Genomic DNA, 18,385 nt, shown 5'->3' with positions numbered 1-18,385 from the left:
AGAATGGCAGTTTCGCTGTTCCTTTTAAGCATTTAGAATCAAAGGAGAAATGTAAAGGAGCTACATTAAGTCCATTGGTGGTAAATTAAAGAGGCAGGAGAAAGCAAAGCAGAGAAATCTCCAGGTCTGGATAAACAGCAAAACGGAGGAACACATACTTCTCGTACATTGGTGGGTACACTATAGCTAATAATTAACATTCACTGTACATAGAGATGGTATTCCAGGAACAAGAAAACAATGAGGGTCTGATGATCTTGTGTTCTGAGGCCTGTGGTTGTGCTATCAAAAGGCCTGCAAAAGAAAATTACTCTGACATTTCAAAGTTATGCTATCCTAGATGCACAAGGACAATGCATAGAGCTCACTTAAGGTAAAAAGGTTAACCTTTAGCTGTAGGTCTGGGACATGACTACCCACTAGAAACTGTCCAGTTAGGAGCCTCTGATTGGACCATCCTGTGTACTTACTTTCAATCACTGAACTTGCTAGGCCTGCCATGCAGGCCTTCCCTGAGCCTGTCAGGTTAGCATGTGGTTCTTTTCTTTCACAGTTACTTTCAGTCACTGAACTTGCCAGGCCTGCCTGCCGTGTGCACCTTCCACCCTGGAACTTGCCAGGCGTGTTGCATAGCCCCCTTTTCATTCACAGTTACTTAGTCCTATTTCCCCAAACCTGTTTCTGCTGACTGGCGGGGATGATTCTAGTGTAGTGCCCACTCCTCCAGGGGATATCTGAGGCCAGGGTTCTGCTTCAGCACCACCCACTCCCATCCCTCCAATTGCCTCTCCTCCCCCACCACAGCCACCGGGCAGGCAAGTGAGGTGATTGCGGATCCAGGGTTATACCTTTCCTTTGCCCTAGATCATAAGCTCCAGGAGGGCAGAGGCCATGTCTGACTGGTGCACACAGGGGCATCCCTTGGCCTCACACGCAGCCTCGGTGCCTGGCACAGGGTAGAGACTCAGTAAATATTTGTTGAATAAATGAATGAATGACCATACGATGCCTGAAAGCAGTAAAGAAATCTCGTAAGCATCCGGAGCCGAGGGATCTGCAGGAAGCAGCAGTTTTCACAGAGATTTTCCCCCCAGAGACTGACTTTGGCCACGGAATTATCCCAGCCGCCCCCTATAGCGCTAGGTCGCCCTGAGCCCCGCCCCTTGGTGGCCGGTCGGCCCCTCCGACAGTCACGTGCTGGCGACCGGCCAATCACCGGGGGGCGGGGCGGGGCTGGCCTGGCCTAGGTGGGTGCCCGGCAGTGGGGCAGGCGCTCCAGGAGGTCCCGACGTTGGCCTCATGTCCCGCGGCGGAGCAGGCCCCGGAGCGGATCCCGAGCGGCGCCAGCGGGCGTCAGAGCCGGACGCCACCGCCACCTTCCGGGCGAGCGGTAACTGGGGCGGCGGGGACGCGGAGCCCAGCCCTCTCCGCCCTTAGGACCTTGTCGTCCGTGCCCCCAGGGGGGCGCGCCCACCCGGCCAGGCCCGAGGGCGAAGAGACACACCCTTGTGGGATTGCACACTAATGTGCACTGGGAACGCCCTGGCACGGTCCTTTAGTTCCTGAGCCAGATGGGCCCAGGAGGTGCCTCCGAGCTTGGGCCTGCGGGGGTGGGTGGGAGTGGGGGTGGGGGTAGGGGTGAGGTCCATTGGAGAGGTGGACTGAGAGCTTTGCTGACTGATCTTGTCTCTTGGCCCCCAGAGCATCAGCATATCCGCTACAACCCGCTGCAGGATGAGTGGGTGCTGGTGTCAGCTCACCGTATGAAGCGACCCTGGCAGGGGCAAGTGGAGCCCTCGCTCCCGGAGAGGGTGCCCCGCCATGACCCCCGCAACCCTCTGTGCCCGGGGGCCACGCGGGCCAACGGGGAGGTAAGCCTTGAGAGCCTCGCTCTGCAGGCTGGGCCAGGGGAAGTGCTCCCACTCAGAGCTGCCCCTCACCCAGAGGGCAGTGAACTTCCTTCGGGGGCTGGGTCATATCTCATCAGGTCTTTCTGACCCCAGAGTGGGCCTTCCCCACCCACTTGTACCCTGTCCGTCATTGACGCCCACCAGGTGACTGGTGGTAGGGGGCCGTGACTACTTCTAGCTCACCCTGGTCTGCAGGTGAATCCCCAGTACGAGGGCACTTTCCTGTTTGACAATGACTTTCCAGCTCTGCAGCCGGATGCCCCCGATCCAGGTAACTTGGCTCTACTGCTTTTGGGGAGGGAAGGAGGCTGGACCTTGTGGGGGGACTTCTGTTGCAGAGAATGATACCCTTTTATCTCAGGACCCAGTGATCACCCGCTTTTTCTAGCCCAGGCTGCTCGAGGCGTTTGGTAACTATGGATTTCCTCTCTTTATAACCTTCAACCCATGTCCCAGAGACCGAGCGCTGGGGTTGGACCCTGCCCCTAGCACGTCCAAGCCCTATGTTTCTGTCATCCCTCCCTCCCCGCACTACATAGTAAGGTGTTGTGCTTCCACCCCTGGTCGGATGTGACACTGCCGCTCATGTCAATCCCTGAGATCCGGACTGTCATCGATGTGTGGGCCTCAGTCACAGAGGATCTGGGTGCCCGGTACCCTTGGGTACAGGTCTGTGAAGTGACCCCCTCCCCTGGATGAGCAGGGAGGGGGTGGTGCAGCTTTGGTTCTGGGAACTGGCATTCCTGTTTCCACAGGGTGTGGTTTGGAAGGGTTGACTTGGTGTCTTCTTGGCTACTAAAACTCCCTAACCCCCACCCCTACCCTCCTACTCAATAGATCTTTGAAAACAAAGGAGCCATGATGGGTTGTTCCAACCCTCACCCCCACTGCCAGGTAGGTGTGTCGGGGGCTCCAGCACATTTCTAGGCTGAGTCTAAGCCAGCACTGTGGGGAGGGGAACTGAAGTAAGAGATGGGACAGAGGGAATATGCTTCTGATGCGGAGGATTGGGGATGAGGGACCTGCCTTTTTTTTCTCTCTCTCTTCTACTCTCTGACAGGTGTGGGCCAGCAGCTTCCTGCCAGATATTGCCCAGCGCGAGGAGAAATCTCAGCAAGCCTATCGGAGTCAGCACGGAGAGCCCCTGTTAATGGAATATGGCCGCCAGGAGCTGCTCAGGAAGGTGGGAGAAAGCTAGGCCCTGTCCCCAGGAGTCTCTAACCTCACACCTCGAAAGAGACAGGTGTGTGAAGGAGAAGGGTCGAAGGAAAATAGAAGAGAGACTTGTCAGGAGGCCGTAGCAGTAATCAACGAAAGGTGGTGGTGTCTTAGACCAGGGTGATAATGGTGACGGTGGTGGGAAACTGTAAGACTCTGAGTACATATTTCCCCTTCTGCTTCCCTTGCCTGTTTGCTGACCACCAATGCCCACCTGATGACCTCATCTCCACCTGGTTTGCTCAGGAGCGTCTGGTCCTAACCAGTGAGCACTGGTTAGTGCTGGTCCCCTTCTGGGCAGTGTGGCCCTTCCAGACACTGCTGCTCCCCCGCCGCCATGTGCGGCGGCTGCCGGAGCTGACTCCCGCGGAGCGCGATGGTGAGCCTCCTCGCTGGGGGCAGGGGGAGCCAGGCTCTGGATCGGGGGTTGTTCTGGTAGGGCCAACATCCAGGCCCCAGGCTGAGCGTCAGACTTTGCTTCCAGATCTAGCCTGCATCATGAAGAAGCTCTTGACCAAGTACGACAACCTGTTTGAGACATCCTTTCCCTACTCCATGGGCTGGCATGGTGAGGCTTTCTGAGCACCCATATCTAGCCCTACCATCATCTGGGGGCTACCGTGGCCCAGCCTGGGGGACTGCAACCCCTAGTAGGCCTTTGGGAAATGTCCGGAGCAGGGCTGCTAGGCCTGAGGGTGGAGCAGGGGCTTGGTAAGCTTTCCAATGCCTGGTCTGCTCTCTGGCAGAGAATTCTGGGAAATATAGTTTTCGAGAACCTTGCCTAGTTATGGGGTCGGGGGATCATGGCTAGGCTGTAGAACTAAGAAAGGGCCATTTCTACCGTCTCTGCCTTCTTTCTCTCAGGGGCTCCCACAGGACCAGAGGCCGGAGCCAACTGGGACCACTGGCAGCTGCACGCTCACTACTACCCTCCTCTCCTGCGCTCTGCCACTGTGCGGAAATTCATGGTTGGCTACGAAATGCTTGCCCAGGCTCAGAGGGACCTCACTCCTGAGCAGGTCAAGACTCGGAGCATCCTAGGTCCCCTCTTCTCTCCCATTTCCTCAAAAGATCCCAGCAATCGGGACCTCGAGAATCCCTATAACGTAGGCATTCTGAAGGCCTCCGGAGCCGCTCAACTCCTTCCTCCTCTGGTTATTCCAGCAATCCTTACCACCAGCCTCCTGGTCCTACAAGCCCTCCTTCAGTGTCTCTTAGGCACACAGAGCTCCATACCACCCTTCTGGGCAGCTCTTACCCTCCCCCTTCCCCTTTCAGGCTGCGGAGAGACTGAGGGCACTTCCTGAAGTTCATTACCGCCTGAGACCGAAGGACAAGGAGACAGCAGCCATCGCCTGACCACACTGACCTCAAGGCCTTTCTGCCCGAGAGAACCAGAGCCTATGGTTTGGGCAGATGTGGGATCAATAAAACTTCTCAAACTTTATAATCACATATTCTAATGCCAGAGGCGTGTGAACGCTAACCCTCGGGAGTTCTGGGTTAACGGCTGAAGGCACAGCCTCAACCACGACTTTCCTTTGTCCACGGATGTGAAAAACTTAAGGATAAAAATCATCTCCTCCACATCTCTGAGCAAAATTAACACTCAGGGTTATGTCTTGTCTAATGGATTCTCTCACTCCTGGAGTAACAAAAGCATCCCAATTTAAGAAAACAATTAAAACTCCCAGGTACTTGTCTGTGGCTGAGGTTTTGGAGAAGGCCAGAGGCCCCCTCACCACCACGCCTAGGGCGTCAGCTCACCAAGCCTGGGCCCTGGGTGTTTGGTGGGGGTGGGGGGGGGGGGGAGAAGCAGGATCCCGGTCCCAGTGGTCAGCGGCCAGACCATGGGCTGCTGGCCAGAACCCTGGCTTTGTGGAGTGGCTGCAGCTTGGCTCTGCTCCAGCCCACAGGGGCTAAAGGGGCGGGGAGGGAGCGTGTACGTGGCTTTGTGTCCTTGGCTTCTCCAGACTTCCATGTGCAGCATGTATGCGCAGGCTCCGCACACCTCTGTGGTCCCTCCCGGTGCCTCATCGCTGCTCAGGGTAATGAACAGCTATGGCAGGAGAGAGGCTGCCGCAGTTAGGAGCCCCAGGGCCTGGAAGGGTGGGATGGTCTGTGGAGTCTGGCCTCGCCCTTCTGGACCTGTTTCCTCGGGAAGACTGTTACTGTGTGGGAACCATAGGCCACACAACCCAGGAGTCCTGATGCCACCGAGTGTCCTTCCCACTTTCAGGTGAGGACAGGGCTTGTGGACAACGCCAGGCTGGCCAGAATGCTCTTTGTTTCCGTTCTTCTCTTAAGGGAATTGAGTCTCCGGGAGGGGAAATCATGCCAAGGCCACACAGCAGTGATCTGGCCCAGGAGAACCCTGCCTTCCAGCCCAAGGTTCTTTCTGGTGACCCCGAGGGGCAGGGTCTGGGACTTGGAGTGCTGCCCTGGTCTGGAAGGAGCGCAGACGGACGTGGCACACACTTTCTTTAAGCCCCCGGTGCCTGGATCGTGGATGGGAACCCTGTTCCTTCAGGCACTCGCCTACACCCTGCAGAAGTTGTAAACAGAACCATTCCCTTCACCTTTGGGCTGCATTTTGGAATCATCTGGGGGAGTTTTAAACCATAACTGATGCCTCGGTCCAGCCTCCAGAGCTTTTGGTTTAATTGGTTTGGAGTGTGGCTTGCAGTTTTAAAACTGCAATGTTCAGCAACGTTTGAGAACCTCAGCCCTGCACCATTCTTCCTTATTTGCAGTCAGGGGCACCTTCAAGCTTGTCCAGTCACCTGTCCGGGGGCTCCTGAGCCACCGAACTTGAGGCTTTGTTTGCGGACAGTAGGGAGGGGGAGGAACCTGGAAGATTTCAGTCTTGCGCTCCTGGAGGAGAAGCCTTCAGGCAGGGACCCAGGGATCCAGCCCGGGCCTCTGTCCCCTAGCAGCCTACTCGGCCTCGCCTCGGGACGGGACAGGAAGTGTCCGGCAGAGGTGGGGGAGGAGGTGATTGGCAGTTGGAGGCTCCAATGGGCCGGACACCGCCCCCCTATTTCACCCCTCTCCTTCCATTGGCGCCTGGGCGGAGCCACCCCATAGCGGGCCCCGGGGCTGCAGGGAGCAGAGGCCGGGGCAGAGGGCGAGGGCGGAGGGCGCTGGCGGCGGCGGCCGCGGAAGGTGAGGCCTGGGGGGGCCGTGGGCGTGCACGGGGAGCCCGGCCAGCAGAGGGCCGGGCAGGCTGAAGTGCGGTGAAGGGCTCAGTGTGGCTGAGGGACTGTCAGTGTGCGTGCGTGCGTGTGGGTGTGTGTATGTGTATGTGTGTCCGTGTGTGATGATGTCTGTGTGAAGCCTCCGCAGCTGTGTGTGTCACTTGCTGCAAGTGCCAGCAAATGTAACTGTCATTGTGCATGTGGCTGCGCCAGGGATTATGGTATATGTGTCAATGTGAAGTTTGTGGTGAGGGACTGGGTCGTGCGTTTGTGAGAGGTCCTGTGACCACCCGGGGAATGTGTTTCGGGAACAGCAAGACTGAAATCTTTGAGGTCTGTTCTGCCAGGGTAAGAGTGCGTGGCTGGGTTTGTGTAAGCCAGAGTGTGACTTCAGGAACGGCCGAGCAAGGAGTCTTAGAGCAAGAGCGAGGCTTGAACTCTGTGTGTGTGTGTCCTGTGTCCTAAGTGTTAGGCTGTGCGGGAGCCGAGCTGTGTTTACATTTGGGGGATCAGTATAAACACGAGGGGACCACCTTCCTACCCATGTCCCCGCAGACAGAACCGTTCCCAGCACGTGTGGCTCCCCCTCCTTTCTGTGCTCAAGAGCCCCTGTCGCCGGTGTATTGCTTCTTTATTTCCTGTTTCTCTGTCTGACTCAGTTTCCTTATATTTATTTCTTTAAAATATACTTTGTATTTATTTCAGAGAGGAAGGGAGAGGGAGAGAGAGAAACGTCAATGATGAGAGAGAATCACTGACCGGCTGCCTCCGGCACGGCCCACACGGGGGATGGAGCCTGACACCCGCCCGGGAATTGAACTGTGACCTCCTGATTCACAGGACGAGCTCATCCACTGGGCCATGCCGGCCGGGCTCCTTATATTTCTTTTTCTCCCCCACTCCTGTCTCCCTAGAGCTATGGCTCTCTGCCTCTCTTCACGGGGTTTGTCTCCTCGGGGATCTGCGTATCTGTGTTATAACTCTGCCTCTCCGGTTCTTTCATCTCTGTCTCTCTCAGCACTTCTAGGCCTGACTTTCCTGTTCACCTTCCTCTCTTACCTGCTGCCCTGTAACAGCGATGAGATGCGGGATCTGCCGTGATAAGAGCTCCCTGGGAGACGGGGCCTACACTCCGAGGAGAAGGACGAGACGCTGCCTTTAGGAAATGCGGTGACCCCATTCCAGAGGCAGAATGCTAAGTGTGTGCGTGTGACTGTGGGAGGGAGAGCGAGAAGCGTGTATCTGTGTGAGGGTGTGGGCATGTGTACACGTGCGTGAGCCTGAGCCTGGGAGAGGATATCTGAGCACACTGGTGGTGTGGCTGTGAGTGGCTGTGTGTGTCTGAGGGTAAGCGTGGGTCTTGTGTATCTGGCACCAAGGGACCGAAGGCATTTCCTGGTGCTGGGGCCCAAGGAGTGGAGGGGGAGGTGAGAAATGGCTGGAACATCCAGGGGAGGGGAAGCTGGACTCCTTGGCTTTTCTTTATATCCCCCAACGTGGGCCTCCCTTCCCCTCAAACACACCCCCTGGCTGTGCCCTCAGGAAGTCTTTGCTGGGGTTGGGAAAAGAGTATCTGATTTTTCATTTGATTGTGCTCGCGTTTGTTCAAGGGCAGTATCTTTTTTGTGGACTGCGCCTGGTGAGCACACGCGTGCGTGTGGCTCTGTCTGGCTCTGTGAGAACGTGGGGAATCGGTCACTGATAGGGACGTAAGCAGCCCTCCTCTCCCTCTCTCTGGTCCTGGCTGTGCCTGTGGCTTCCTCTCCAGACTGGGGGTAGGCCTCTTCCCTTCCCAGGGCCTCGGCTGGGAGGAGGTTAAGAGGGTGGGAAGGGAGGAGGGAGGAGAATGGGGTTGAAGGCAGGAGGGGGGAGGGGGCTTGGCTATGAGTGGCTGAGATCCAGCACTCAGAGGGGCGGGGAAGGGGAAGGGGGAGGAGGAGATAGCTCTGGGGTCTCAGAACTTGTGGAGCTCAGACGGGTGCTGTGGCTGGTGGGAGGAAGTCTTGGAGGCCATGGACCCGTAGCCACGGGGATCACCGAGGTAGGGTGGGGCTGAGCAGGGTAGATGTGGCTGGGGAGCCTGGGGTGAGCCACTAGATGCCCAGACAGACACACAGACGCATGGAGGTCCCGGTTCTGCTCTTCTTGGGAGGAGTCTGTAGCCCTTGCCCAGGGCCCTTCCCCCATCTGCCCTTCTCCAGTCCCCATGGCCACTTCCCCACTGCCTTCCTCCTCCTGCTTCCTGTCCATCCAGAATCCCTCTCTCTTAGCACCTTCCAAACCCCATATCACATAGTTGGTTACTTCCTCTGCCTTCCTGAATTCCTGCTGCCCCGGCTCAGCTCTCACCTCACTGAGTCCCACCGGCCGCATCCTGATCCCTGAGTATCTCCTGGTCCTGTGGACCCCACCCAGACCCCTGTCCCTGCAGGCCCCCAGCTCCCCTCAGCCTCCTCTCCCTTTCCCGCCACCCTGTCTCCATCTGCTGGCTCCCCGCCTGCCCCCAGCCTCTGGCAGCAGCCAGGGCATCTGGATCTGCTTAACTCTACAGCCCGAGCCTGCACCCTAGCCCCATCCAGCCTCATAGGCTCGCGACCAAGACTGCAGAGTCGGGCCAGATGAGTGGCCCAAGGAGCCAGAGCAGGAGGCCAGGCAGGTCCAGGCGAGAAAAGGCTTGGCAGCTGGAGCAGGGCGAGGCTCTGTGGCAGGCGTGCAGGGTGGGCTTAGACCCACCAGGACAGCTCGGGCGTGACGGGGGGGCTGCCTCAGGTCAGTCAGAGGCCGTGGTTCGCCGTGGGCCAGGTGGATGCCAGGATTCCTGACAGCTGGCTTGGAGGAGTTAATAGGAATGACGGAGCCGGTGCTGGCATTTGGTGCCAGGGAGTGGGCGCCAAGGGTGGTGCAGGGGGGTGGTGCTGGCAGTCTGTCGCTTCCAGCTTTTGTTCTGGGCTCTAAGCCCAGGACTGAGATGGAGACGAAGGGTGTGTGTGTGCTTGTGCGCGCACAGCACTGTGTGTGTGTGTGTGTGTGTGTGAGAGAGAGAGAGAGATATGTCACAGCACAGGGATGTGTGGTGGAAAGGGGGATGATATATTTACCCCAACTTGATGCCTCAGTTTTCCTCCTAGAAAGCCACAATTTGGAAGAAGAAGCTGAAGTCAGCCTCTCATCTTGGGGGTCCGGGGTTGCTGACCCTGCCTCTCCCCCCACAGATGAGCAGCAGCTGTTCAGGACTGAGCAGGGTCTTGGTGGCTGTAGCTGCAGCCCTCGTGTCCGCCTCCTCCTCCTGTCCCCAGGCCTGGGGCCCCCCAGGTGAGAGCCCTGCTGCATGAACCCAACTCCGATTTATGGCCTGCCCCCTCATTGCGGTCCCCACCCCAGATCTGATCTGTGGCCCCCAAACTCCTGACATTCAACCTGGCGCCATCCCCTTTCTAACCTGTCCTCGGACCTCTGCCTCCTCATCATAACATGATACTCTGACCCAACGACTCTCCCCAGGGCTTAAAAGTCTACTCCTTGCCCCTTCACTCTCATAAAATGGGGTGTTTGGGGGGAGGGAAAGGAAGAGCCTCTCCTCAGAAGTGCCCTCCACAGGGGTCCAATATGGGCAGCCTGGAAGGCCCATGACGCTGTGCTGCCCTGGAGTGACTGCTGGGTAAGTGCCCTCCTGCCTGTTGGGACGACACTCACGACCCTTTCTTGACCCTGCCCAGTCCTCATCCCCTCCCACCTTTGCCCCCGGTGTCTGTAATCGTCGCCTCTGTATCTGCCCTAATCTTCCTTATTCATCAGACAATTTCAACCAACATGTATCGAGCACCCGCTAAGTGCCTGGTCTATTCTAGTTCCTGTGATACAGCCGTGCACCAGCCAGGCAAGACATCAGCCCTCACAGAGCTTACATCCCAGTGGGGCAGTCACTCAATAAGCAAATAAGAATCTTGCCAGCCCTAACCGGTTTGGCTCAGTGGATAGAGAGCATCGGCCTCCGGACTGAAAGGTCCCAGGTTCGATTCTGGTCAAGGGCATGTACCTTGGTTGCGGGCACATCCCCAGTAGGAGGTGTGCTATATATATATATATATATATATATATATATATATATATATATATATATATACACACACAGACACACACATATATATATATTTTTAATTTATTTATTTTTTTAAAGAATCTTGCCAGCTAGTAATACCTGCTGGGCAGACAATGGAAAGAGGGTGTCCTGGAAGAGGATAACTGAGTGGCTCCTTTTTCTTGGTAATCAGGGAAGGCCTCTGAAGAAGTAACACTGAAGCTTATCTGTGAAGGTCAGGAAAACCAGGCACAGATGGAGGTAGAAGGATTTCTGTCAAAGGCCAGTGCAAATGCCCTGAGGTGGGAATGAGCTCAACACTTTATTTTCTTTAAACTTCAGAGAGAGGAAGGGAGAGGCACACACAGAGAGAAACATTAATGATGAGAATCATTGATGGGCTGCCTCCTGCACAACCCCACGCTAGGATGGAGCCCACAACCTGGGCCCGTGCCCTGACCAGGAATCGAGCCGTGACCTCCTGACTCATGGGTCGGCGCCCAGTCACAGAGCCACACCAGCTGGGCGAGCTCAACACTCCCAAACAGAAAAAGGGACTAACTGGACAGGAGGTGAGGGGGTGGAAGGAGGAGCTGAAGAAGGAATGGAAGGGCTGAGTTAACCAGAGGCTTTGTGGATCAGCGAAAGGAGCGTGGGCTTTAATGCAGGTGAGCGAGAAGGCCACGGAGAGCTGTGGCCTGGTCCGACTTACACTTGAAACCTTTCCTCTGTTTGTCACCATCACCCTGTCTCCCCCACAGGACTCCCGTGTCCTGGTTTCGGGACGGGGAGACAAGGCTGCTCCAGGGCCCTGACTCTGGGCTGGGGCATGAGCTGGTCCTGGCCCGGGCAGACAGCACTGACGAGGGGACCTACATCTGCCGGAGCCTGGATGGCGCACTTGGGGGCACAGTGACTCTGCAGCTGGGCTGTGAGTTGGGGAGGGAGTATGGGGTGGCAGTGCTGAGACATGGGGCTCCTGAGGGAATCAAGGTCCAGAGTAAGCCCTCTGAGGTGGGAGGTTGGGGACTTCTCAGTCTCCAGCTGAGCGTCAGCCTAAGGACTGAAGGGTCCCAGGTTCCATTCCGGTCAAGGGCATATACCTTGGTTGCAGGCACATCCCCAGGAGGAGGTGTGCCGGAGGCAGCTGATCGATGTTTCTGATTCTCTATCTCTCTCCAGACCCCCCAGCTCGGCCTGTCGTCTCCTGCCGAGCAGCCGACTATGAGAACTTCTCCTGCGCGTGGAGTCCCAGCCAGGTCAGCGGTTTGCCCACCCGCTACCTTACTTCCTACAGGTGCGTGCGTGACGGGGCGTGTAGGTCTGTACATTTACGTGTGCCAGCACAACGTGGGTGTGAGCAGCTGGGAGGCCGGGAGGGAGGTTCCGGGGAAAGCCTTGGAAAGAGGGAGGACCCTCTTTTCCTACCTGACCTCAGGCGGCCCCCTCCCTGCCAGGAAGAAGACAGTGCCAGGAGCTGATGGCCAGAGGTAGGACCTGAGGGAGAGGCTGGGGGCTACAGCTGGATCCCACCATGAGCTTTTCCGAAGCCCAAGACCACTTCCTCTCTCGCAGGACAAGCCCATCGACAGGGCCCTGGCCGTGCCCTCAGGACCCCCCCGGGGCTGCCCGCTGTGTGGTCCACGGGGCGGAGTTCTGGAGCCAGTACCGCATCAATGTGACGGAGGTGAACCCGCTGGGAGCCAGCACCCGCCTGCTGGACGTGAGCTTGCAGAGCATCTGTGAGTACCCAGCCCTGGAGTCCCCGCCCCCGATCCCCACCGCAGAGGCTCCGTGTCCCAACACAGAACTCCCCGGAGCGCCCAGACAGTTCCCTCCCAGCACAGACCCCTGTTTCAGCACTCAGATGGCCCCTGTGGAGACTAAGAGCCAAAGCAATCGGAGCCCAGGGCTGTTGTCCCTCCCCTATCCCCACAAGTCCTTCCTAGCGGCCGAGCCTCAGAGCGGTCTCTCTGCTTCTGAGCTCTGAGCTGAAGGCAGCCACTTCTCAGGTCCTCCCTGTCCACTGGAAGCCATCACTGGGCCCTCCTTCCTCTCGATCTGTACGTGGGATGGGGGCACTTGAGCTCTGGCTGGAATTTGGGCTAACTCCTCTTCTTCCTTGATGGAAAGCAGGGTTACTTTTTAATCCCCTCTACAGCCCTAGCTGTGTTGGCCCTGTAGTTAGTGTCGGCATTTATTTTATTTTATTTTTAAAAATATATTTTAGGGACCGGTTTGGCTCAATGGATAGAGCGTCGGCTTGGGGACTGAAAGGTCCTGGGTTCGATTCCGGTCAAGGGCATGTACCTTGGTTGCGGGCATACCCCCAGTAGGGGGTGTGCAAGAGGCAGCTGATCGATGACGATGACTCTCTCTCATCGATGTTTCTAACTCTCTATCTCTCTCCCTTCCTCTCTGTATAAAAATATATTTTATTGATTTTTTACAGAGAGGAAGGGAGAGAGATAGAGAATCAGAAACATCGATCAGCTGCCTCCGGCACACCTCCTCCTGGGGATGTGCCTGCATCCAAGGTATATGCCCTTGACCGGAATGGAACCTGGGACCCTTCAGTCCTCAGGCCGACGCTCTATCCACCGAGCCAAACGGGCCTCGCCGAGTGTCGGCCTTTAGACTGAAGGGTTATGGGTTCGATTCTGGTCACAGGTACATACTTTGGTTGCAGACTCAATCCTTGGCCCAGTCAGGAAGTGCACAAGAGACAACCAATCGATGTGTCTCTCTCACATCCATGTTTTTCTCTCTGTGTCTCTACCTCTCCATTCCACTCTCTCTAAAAGTCAATGGAAAAAATATCCTCGGGTGAGGATTAACAAAAAAACAAAAACAAACCACTCACAAAGCTTCCAAAAACCTGTCTCCAGATCTCAGCTCACTGTATAACAAGGATAACAGACAGGTCCTGAGCCTAAAGGATGATCAATCCTAAGATTCCCCCACCCACTTGGAAGTGCCTCCTTCAGGCACCTTTAGGCACACCCCCCCTTCCTGTGGGAGGTGGTGGCTAAGGGATGGGTACCTCCCCCCTGCCCTGACTTTGTGTCTCCACCACCGCAGTGCGTCCTGACCCACCCCAGGGGCTGCGGGTAGAGTCAGTACCTGGTTACCCCCGCCGCCTGCGTGCCAGCTGGACGTACCCTGCCTCCTGGCCCCGCCAGCCCCACTTCCTGCTCAAGTTCCGGCTGCAGTACCGTCCAGTGCAGCATCCCACCTGGTCCACGGTGAGGCCTGGATGTGCCCCGGGGCTGCGGGTCCTGCCTCTGGTTTCCTGTTTCTGGTGTTCTGCATGGGTTTCTGGCATTGGCGGGTCCCTGGAGCCTTGTTGGCTCCCCATAGAGAGGGCTTCCCACGGGCCAGGCTTGGTGCTGGGGGCTGGGGGCTGGGGTTGCAGCGGGAGCAGTAAGCCAAGCCTCTGTCCTGTGGGATGGAACTCTGATGTAAGCCTATCTGTGGGGAGGCAGCAGTGGCTTTTTAAAAATAACTTTTCTAGGAAAAGAAGTGTGGTGCTCACTCGGGCATCACATATACTAAAATTGGAAGTGTCTTTCATCCAGAAGCACATCCTCATATGCCCAGATACAAAACACTCATATCCCAGATAAAGATCGCAGGGAATTCCCACCTCGGGAGATGCCAGAGGTTGGCCACACCACGCCTGGGGAGTGGCTGCCTCAGCTAATAACCAGTATTTACTGAGCGCTGTCTGCCACACATTTGTATAGGCATTATTTCACTGAGGTGTTTTCACCTCTATTTTACAAATGAAGGAACTGAGGCATAGAGAGGCTCAGGGTTACCCAGGAAGATTTGAACCCGGGCAGTCTGACAGCACAGCCTGTCTATATAAACACTACGTAGTTTTGTCTTCCACACATGGGGTGTAGACCCAATACCACCAGCCACTCTCCCTGAGGCCCACATGGCTCTCCCAGGCTGACAGGGACAGGGCAGGGAGGAAGGGGACTCTGCAGACTGGGGGGCCCTGGGCCAGGGAGGCTCAGTGCTTATAATCCGGATGACGAACCACCTTCACCGCCAGGTGGAGCCAGCTGGATTGGAGGAGGTGATCACAGATGCTGTGGCGGGGCTGCCCCATGCTGTCCGGGTCAGTGCCCGGGACTTTCTGGATGCTGGCAGCTGGAGCGCCTGGAGCCCCGAGGCCTGGGGGACTCCGAGCACCGGTGAGAGACAGAACCCAGGGATGCGCCTGGCCCTCAGCTGGACAGGTTGGCACAAACAGGGCTGCGTGACACATGCCCCACCCACGTAGGCATGGCGATCGCTGTTCCAGGCTTCAGCCTTGGCTGCCTGCCGCCCTGCTCCTCAGCCTCCACCCCTGATACATCTCCAGAAATTGACTCTGGCCTTTCAGGCCCCGCTTCCTAAGTGCCCCTGTGTCCAAGTCAGGCCCTGGCTTCAACTGGCAGGCCCTGGCCTCTGCCGCTACCCTGTGCGGACAATTCTCCCCCGGTCTTGCCTCTCTTCAGGGCCCCTACCTAAGGAGATACCTGCTGGGGGTCAGCCCTACATGCAGCTGGAGAAGGAGCCTCAAGCAGACAGCCCTGCCCCCCCAAGGCCCTCCCTCCTGCCAGACCTACAACCACTTGGTGAGCTTGGGTAGATGGGCAAAGGTGGTAGAGGATGGGAAAGTTCCAGAGAGAGGGGGGCACCGAGTTTGGTCAGGCTCACTCTCACATGTGCTCCCCGCCCCTTAGTCCACAGGGACCCTCTGGAGCAGGTGGCTGTCCTGGCATCTTTGGGGATCTTCTCTTTCCTGGGACTGGCAGCTGGGGCCCTGGCACTGGGGCTCTGGTAAGTGCCTGTCATTGGTGCCTTGGCCTCTGATCTCACACAGATGCTCAGATACCCACAGACCATACCCTTCCCCACCCCTCATGACTTCCCGCTGAATATGATTCTGGAACCACTTTTCTTTCTCCTCAACTTTCATGATGCTCACTGATTCCTCTCCTAACCTTTCCTAATAAACCCTTTTGGAGGAGCCTGAGATGCCCCACCTTGTCAGGAAAACAGCTGCCTTTTTATGCTCCAGGCTGAGGCTGAGACCAGATGGGAAAGATGGACCCCAGAAGCCTGGCTTCTTGGCCCCGATGATTCCAGTGGACAAGCTTCCAGGTGAGTTAGGACCTCCAGGAGGTTTGGCCTTGGGCAGTGGTCGGCAAACTCATTAGTCAGCAGAGCCAAATATCAACAGTACAACAACTGAAATTTCTTTTGAGAGCCAAATTTTTTTTAAACTTAAACTTCTTCTAACACCACTTCTTTAAAATAGACTTGACCAGGCCGTGGTATTTTGTGAAGAGCTACACTCAAGGGGCCAAAGAGCCGCAGTTTGCCGACAACTGCTCTAACCAACTGACCTACCTGGTCAGGGCCTCTCCCTTATTCTTTTTTTTTAAAAAAAATATATATATTATTGATTTTTTACAGAGAGGAAGAGAGAGGGATAGAGAGCTAGAAACAATGATGAGAAAGAAACATCGACCAGCTACCTCCTGCACATCCCCTACTGGGGATGTGCTCGCAACCAATGTACATGCCCTTGATCGGAATCGAACCTAGAACCTCCCAGTCTGCAGACCAATGCTCTATCCACTGAGCCATACTGTTTTCAGCCTCCCTTATTCTTGATGTGCCTACACTAGAGCTAGGTTCTCTCCCTCATTTTTAGGGTGTTGGAGCTCATTCAGAGCTAGGTTCCCCTATTCATTCTTGGAATGTTAAGCTCAGAGCTGGGTCTCCTTCCTCATACTCAGGGTGTCTGGGCCGAAATCTAGTCCAATTATCTCCCTTGATTTGCCTTTTCCTTTTTCTAGGAGCCCCAAACCTATAGAGAACCCAGGAAGACTTCAGCTAATTCCACATACAACTCTGTCTTGCTGGTTTGGATGGACGGATAGATAGAACCCAGGCAGGACAGTGGATCCTCATGAGGCGAGGTGTCTCAGCTGAAGTTTTGTTTGGAGCCCATTTCTATGAGACTCTCTGTTCCAACTTGCCAGATGAAAGGTACCTGGACCTCTGATGTTATCCCAGAGCTAGAGGTCCACCAGTGGAATGTTTATAGATGTGTATATCTGTGTCCATGTATGCCCATGTGTATGTGAGGCAGGGAAAATGTGTTCTCTGCATGTATGTATGTGTGTACTTATCTGGGGAGTGTGTGTGGGTCCTTGGCTGTTTGCCTTGCCCCTGGTGGGGGTTGTGAAGGTGTGAATAAAGAGAATGAGGAGGTTCTTTGTTTAATTACATGTCTCCAGCTTCAGGTTCAGGGCTCGAAGGAGAATACATAGAACTTGGAGACCACCATCAGAGACTGTTGTTCAATACAGCTTTATTATTTTGACGGTTGGGCGTCCCGGCCCATTTTCCCTATTTGAAATTCAGTTTGGGCAGAGTCCCCTGGAACCTCCTTCCTTGGCGCTCAAACCATCGAGCCAGGCTGCGGTTCTGGGGGTGGATGCAGACACTGCGCCGAGGCAGGTGAAGCCTGGGAAAGGAAAGGCCCAAAGCCATGGTCATAGTTGGCAGATTAGGTGAGGGTCCAGGGATGAGGGGCAGAGGCCAGATGACAGCCTGGGCTGGCATCCAAAGTAGCAGGTGGGGCTGGGGTTGGGATCTGCATCCGGGATTGGGGTCAGAGTCAGGGGTCAGTGTCAAGGGCAGGGTCAGAGCTCACACAAAAGCCTGGAGGTGACAGTCCCCATTAGCCTCCTGCAGCTCCACCTCGATGACCTTCTTCAGGAGCTTTCTCGAGAGTGGCCGTCGGTAGAGCTGAGTACAGCAGGTAGTGCTGGATGGCAGTAGCACTGCTAGGGAATAATGGGCCCACATGTTCAGAGGGCTCCTGACCGAAAGCCCCTCACTCAGACAGCTGGAAGCTGGACTTCCTGGCCCCCTGCCGCCCCCCCCCCCCCCATCCCATTCACCCAGATCCCTGGCCTTCTAGACTCCCAAGCACTGACCTGCTCCCAGGTCTGGGATCAGAAGCAACAGAAGCAGCAGGAGACTGAGGGTGGGTGAGGGCACCTTCATGCTGCGCAGCCTGGATACGTCTCTCTCTCTCTCTTCCGTCTCCCCTATCTTTTATTGGATACCTTTAACCTGGGGCGCCAGGTGAGTCAGAGGCGGGTGAAGATGATGTCTCATCCTGTGGCATTCCTGGGCTCTGGGCCAGAGGACCCTTCCTCTTTTAGGAAAGCCTTTTCCCATGGGCTCCTAAGCCCTGGGCGGAGAAGCTGGGGAGAGGCATCGTGCATGATGTGGGGCCTGAAGGGACAGTGACTGAATAAGAGCAGCCAAGAGTCCGCAGTGGCATCCAAGGATGGACATTCACACTCATATACCCACAGCTACACACTCACAGTCACACCTCACTCCATCAACCTCACATGGTCAGGCTAACCATAGACAGAATTATGCAAAATCCCACTGCCACATAGCTGTTTTCACAATATTCCAGTCGGACTAGTACACAAATTCTGATGGGGGCGTAGTGGGTAGGCTGGAGCTGAGGGCAAGCCAGCACAAGTTGCCTTCCTTTTCCCCTCCCCACTTCCCGCCCTAGCCTGCCTATCTTATCAGGAGACATTGATGGGCGGGTCTGGGAAGCCCCTTTGGTGGTATTTGGGTGCCTTGGAGATGTTGAGGTGGGCGCTGCTTTCCCCAGCAAGATGAGACAGGAAGGAAGGGTGGTGTGGGTAAGGAGGGCAGATGAAGGAAGATAAAAGTTCTTTGGTGCCAGGTTGCTACTAAAGTAGAAACAAACAACAACAAAAACCCACACAAAAAAACAAGAAATCTTTTTGTTTTTGCCTAATCCTGTCCCAGAAATGCCAGCTTCTTGGCAAAAGGGGCCTGGCCTGGGGTTTCCATACTCCGTCCTTACTTGGCTTATAGAGACACCAGACTCAAGAGCTCAATTGCTTCTCTTTTGT

The 18,385-nt window shown here is 56.0% G+C and overlaps 3 protein-coding genes across 9 annotated transcripts; 2 read left to right on the top strand and 1 right to left on the bottom strand.

The window, feature by feature from the left end:
- Positions 1 to 1,238: 1,238 nt before the first annotated feature.
- GALT (galactose-1-phosphate uridylyltransferase) lies at positions 1,239 to 4,583 on the top strand. Of its 3 annotated transcripts, none has more exons than XM_036433491.1 (11): positions 1,239 to 1,390; positions 1,702 to 1,871; positions 2,106 to 2,181; positions 2,272 to 2,320; positions 2,450 to 2,579; positions 2,748 to 2,804; positions 2,971 to 3,093; positions 3,375 to 3,507; positions 3,613 to 3,696; positions 3,993 to 4,147; positions 4,407 to 4,583. In XM_036433491.1, the coding sequence occupies exons 1-11, from the start codon at positions 1,300 to 1,302 to the stop codon at positions 4,485 to 4,487; spliced, it is 1,149 nt and encodes a 382-aa protein (XP_036289384.1). In that variant the 5' UTR covers positions 1,239 to 1,299; the 3' UTR covers positions 4,488 to 4,583. The 3 variants fall into 3 exon arrangements, with proteins under 3 accessions (XP_036289384.1, XP_045435997.1, XP_036289385.1); XM_045580041.1 differs by having other exon boundaries at positions 1,326 to 1,459; positions 1,700 to 1,871; XM_036433492.2 differs by lacking the exon at positions 1,239 to 1,390 and adding an exon at positions 1,557 to 1,584.
- Positions 4,584 to 6,147: 1,564 nt separating this feature from the next.
- IL11RA (interleukin 11 receptor subunit alpha) lies at positions 6,148 to 16,694 on the top strand. 4 transcript variants are annotated; one of them, XM_036433489.2, is made up of 13 exons: positions 6,148 to 6,293; positions 9,538 to 9,637; positions 9,923 to 9,983; positions 11,165 to 11,334; positions 11,586 to 11,700; positions 11,861 to 11,893; positions 11,979 to 12,145; positions 13,485 to 13,648; positions 14,467 to 14,608; positions 14,915 to 15,034; positions 15,143 to 15,239; positions 15,481 to 15,563; positions 16,265 to 16,694. In XM_036433489.2, the coding sequence occupies exons 2-13, from the start codon at positions 9,538 to 9,540 to the stop codon at positions 16,279 to 16,281; spliced, it is 1,269 nt and encodes a 422-aa protein (XP_036289382.1). In that variant the 5' UTR covers positions 6,148 to 6,293; the 3' UTR covers positions 16,282 to 16,694. The 4 variants fall into 4 exon arrangements, with proteins under 4 accessions (XP_036289382.1, XP_045435995.1, XP_045435996.1 ...); XM_045580039.1 differs by having other exon boundaries at positions 6,208 to 6,293; positions 9,442 to 9,637; XM_045580040.1 differs by having other exon boundaries at positions 6,214 to 6,293; positions 9,454 to 9,637.
- A 71-nt stretch (positions 16,695 to 16,765) lies between these two features.
- On the bottom strand, positions 16,766 to 17,820 carry CCL27 (C-C motif chemokine ligand 27). Of its 2 annotated transcripts, none has more exons than XM_036433495.2 (3): positions 17,414 to 17,820; positions 17,128 to 17,260; positions 16,766 to 16,938 (listed from the first exon to the last, which is right to left on the bottom strand). In XM_036433495.2, the coding sequence occupies exons 1-3, from the start codon at positions 17,481 to 17,483 to the stop codon at positions 16,821 to 16,823; spliced, it is 321 nt and encodes a 106-aa protein (XP_036289388.1). In that variant the 5' UTR covers positions 17,484 to 17,820; the 3' UTR covers positions 16,766 to 16,820. The 2 variants fall into 2 exon arrangements, with proteins under 2 accessions (XP_036289388.1, XP_036289389.1); XM_036433496.2 differs by having other exon boundaries at positions 17,128 to 17,257.
- Positions 17,821 to 18,385: the final 565 nt, after the last annotated feature.

This window comes from Pipistrellus kuhlii, unplaced genomic scaffold (genome assembly GCF_014108245.1).
Source record: "Pipistrellus kuhlii isolate mPipKuh1 unplaced genomic scaffold, mPipKuh1.p scaffold_m20_p_12, whole genome shotgun sequence".
Lineage (NCBI taxonomy): Eukaryota > Metazoa > Chordata > Mammalia > Chiroptera > Vespertilionidae > Pipistrellus > Pipistrellus kuhlii.
The sequence above is the reverse complement of the archived record's forward strand: the minus strand, read 5'-3'. Positions and strand labels throughout refer to the sequence as shown.

Excerpts from the sequence above, each read along its gene's own strand:
- CCL27 (XM_036433495.2), bottom strand. The coding sequence starts at position 17,483 with ATGAAGGTGCCCTCACCCACCCTCAGTCTCCTGCTGCTTCTGTTGCTT. Across the intron at positions 17,261-17,413 it reads GATCCCAGACCTGGGAGCAG|CAGTGCTACTGCCATCCAGC; the intron begins GTCAGTGCTTGG and ends ATTATTCCCTAG. Across the intron at positions 16,939-17,127 it reads TGTCACCTCCAGGCTTTTGT|GCTTCACCTGCCTCGGCGCA; the intron begins GTGAGCTCTGAC and ends TTCCTTTCCCAG.
- GALT (XM_036433491.1), top strand. The coding sequence starts at position 1,300 with ATGTCCCGCGGCGGAGCAGGCCCCGGAGCGGATCCCGAGCGGCGCCAG. Across the intron at positions 2,182-2,271 it reads GCCGGATGCCCCCGATCCAG|GACCCAGTGATCACCCGCTT; the intron begins GTAACTTGGCTC and ends CTTTTATCTCAG. Across the intron at positions 3,094-3,374 it reads GCCAGGAGCTGCTCAGGAAG|GAGCGTCTGGTCCTAACCAG; the intron begins GTGGGAGAAAGC and ends TGGTTTGCTCAG.
- IL11RA (XM_036433489.2), top strand. The coding sequence starts at position 9,538 with ATGAGCAGCAGCTGTTCAGGACTGAGCAGGGTCTTGGTGGCTGTAGCT. Across the intron at positions 15,035-15,142 it reads GCCAGACCTACAACCACTTG|TCCACAGGGACCCTCTGGAG; the intron begins GTGAGCTTGGGT and ends CCCGCCCCTTAG. Across the intron at positions 15,240-15,480 it reads GCCCTGGCACTGGGGCTCTG|GCTGAGGCTGAGACCAGATG; the intron begins GTAAGTGCCTGT and ends TTTATGCTCCAG.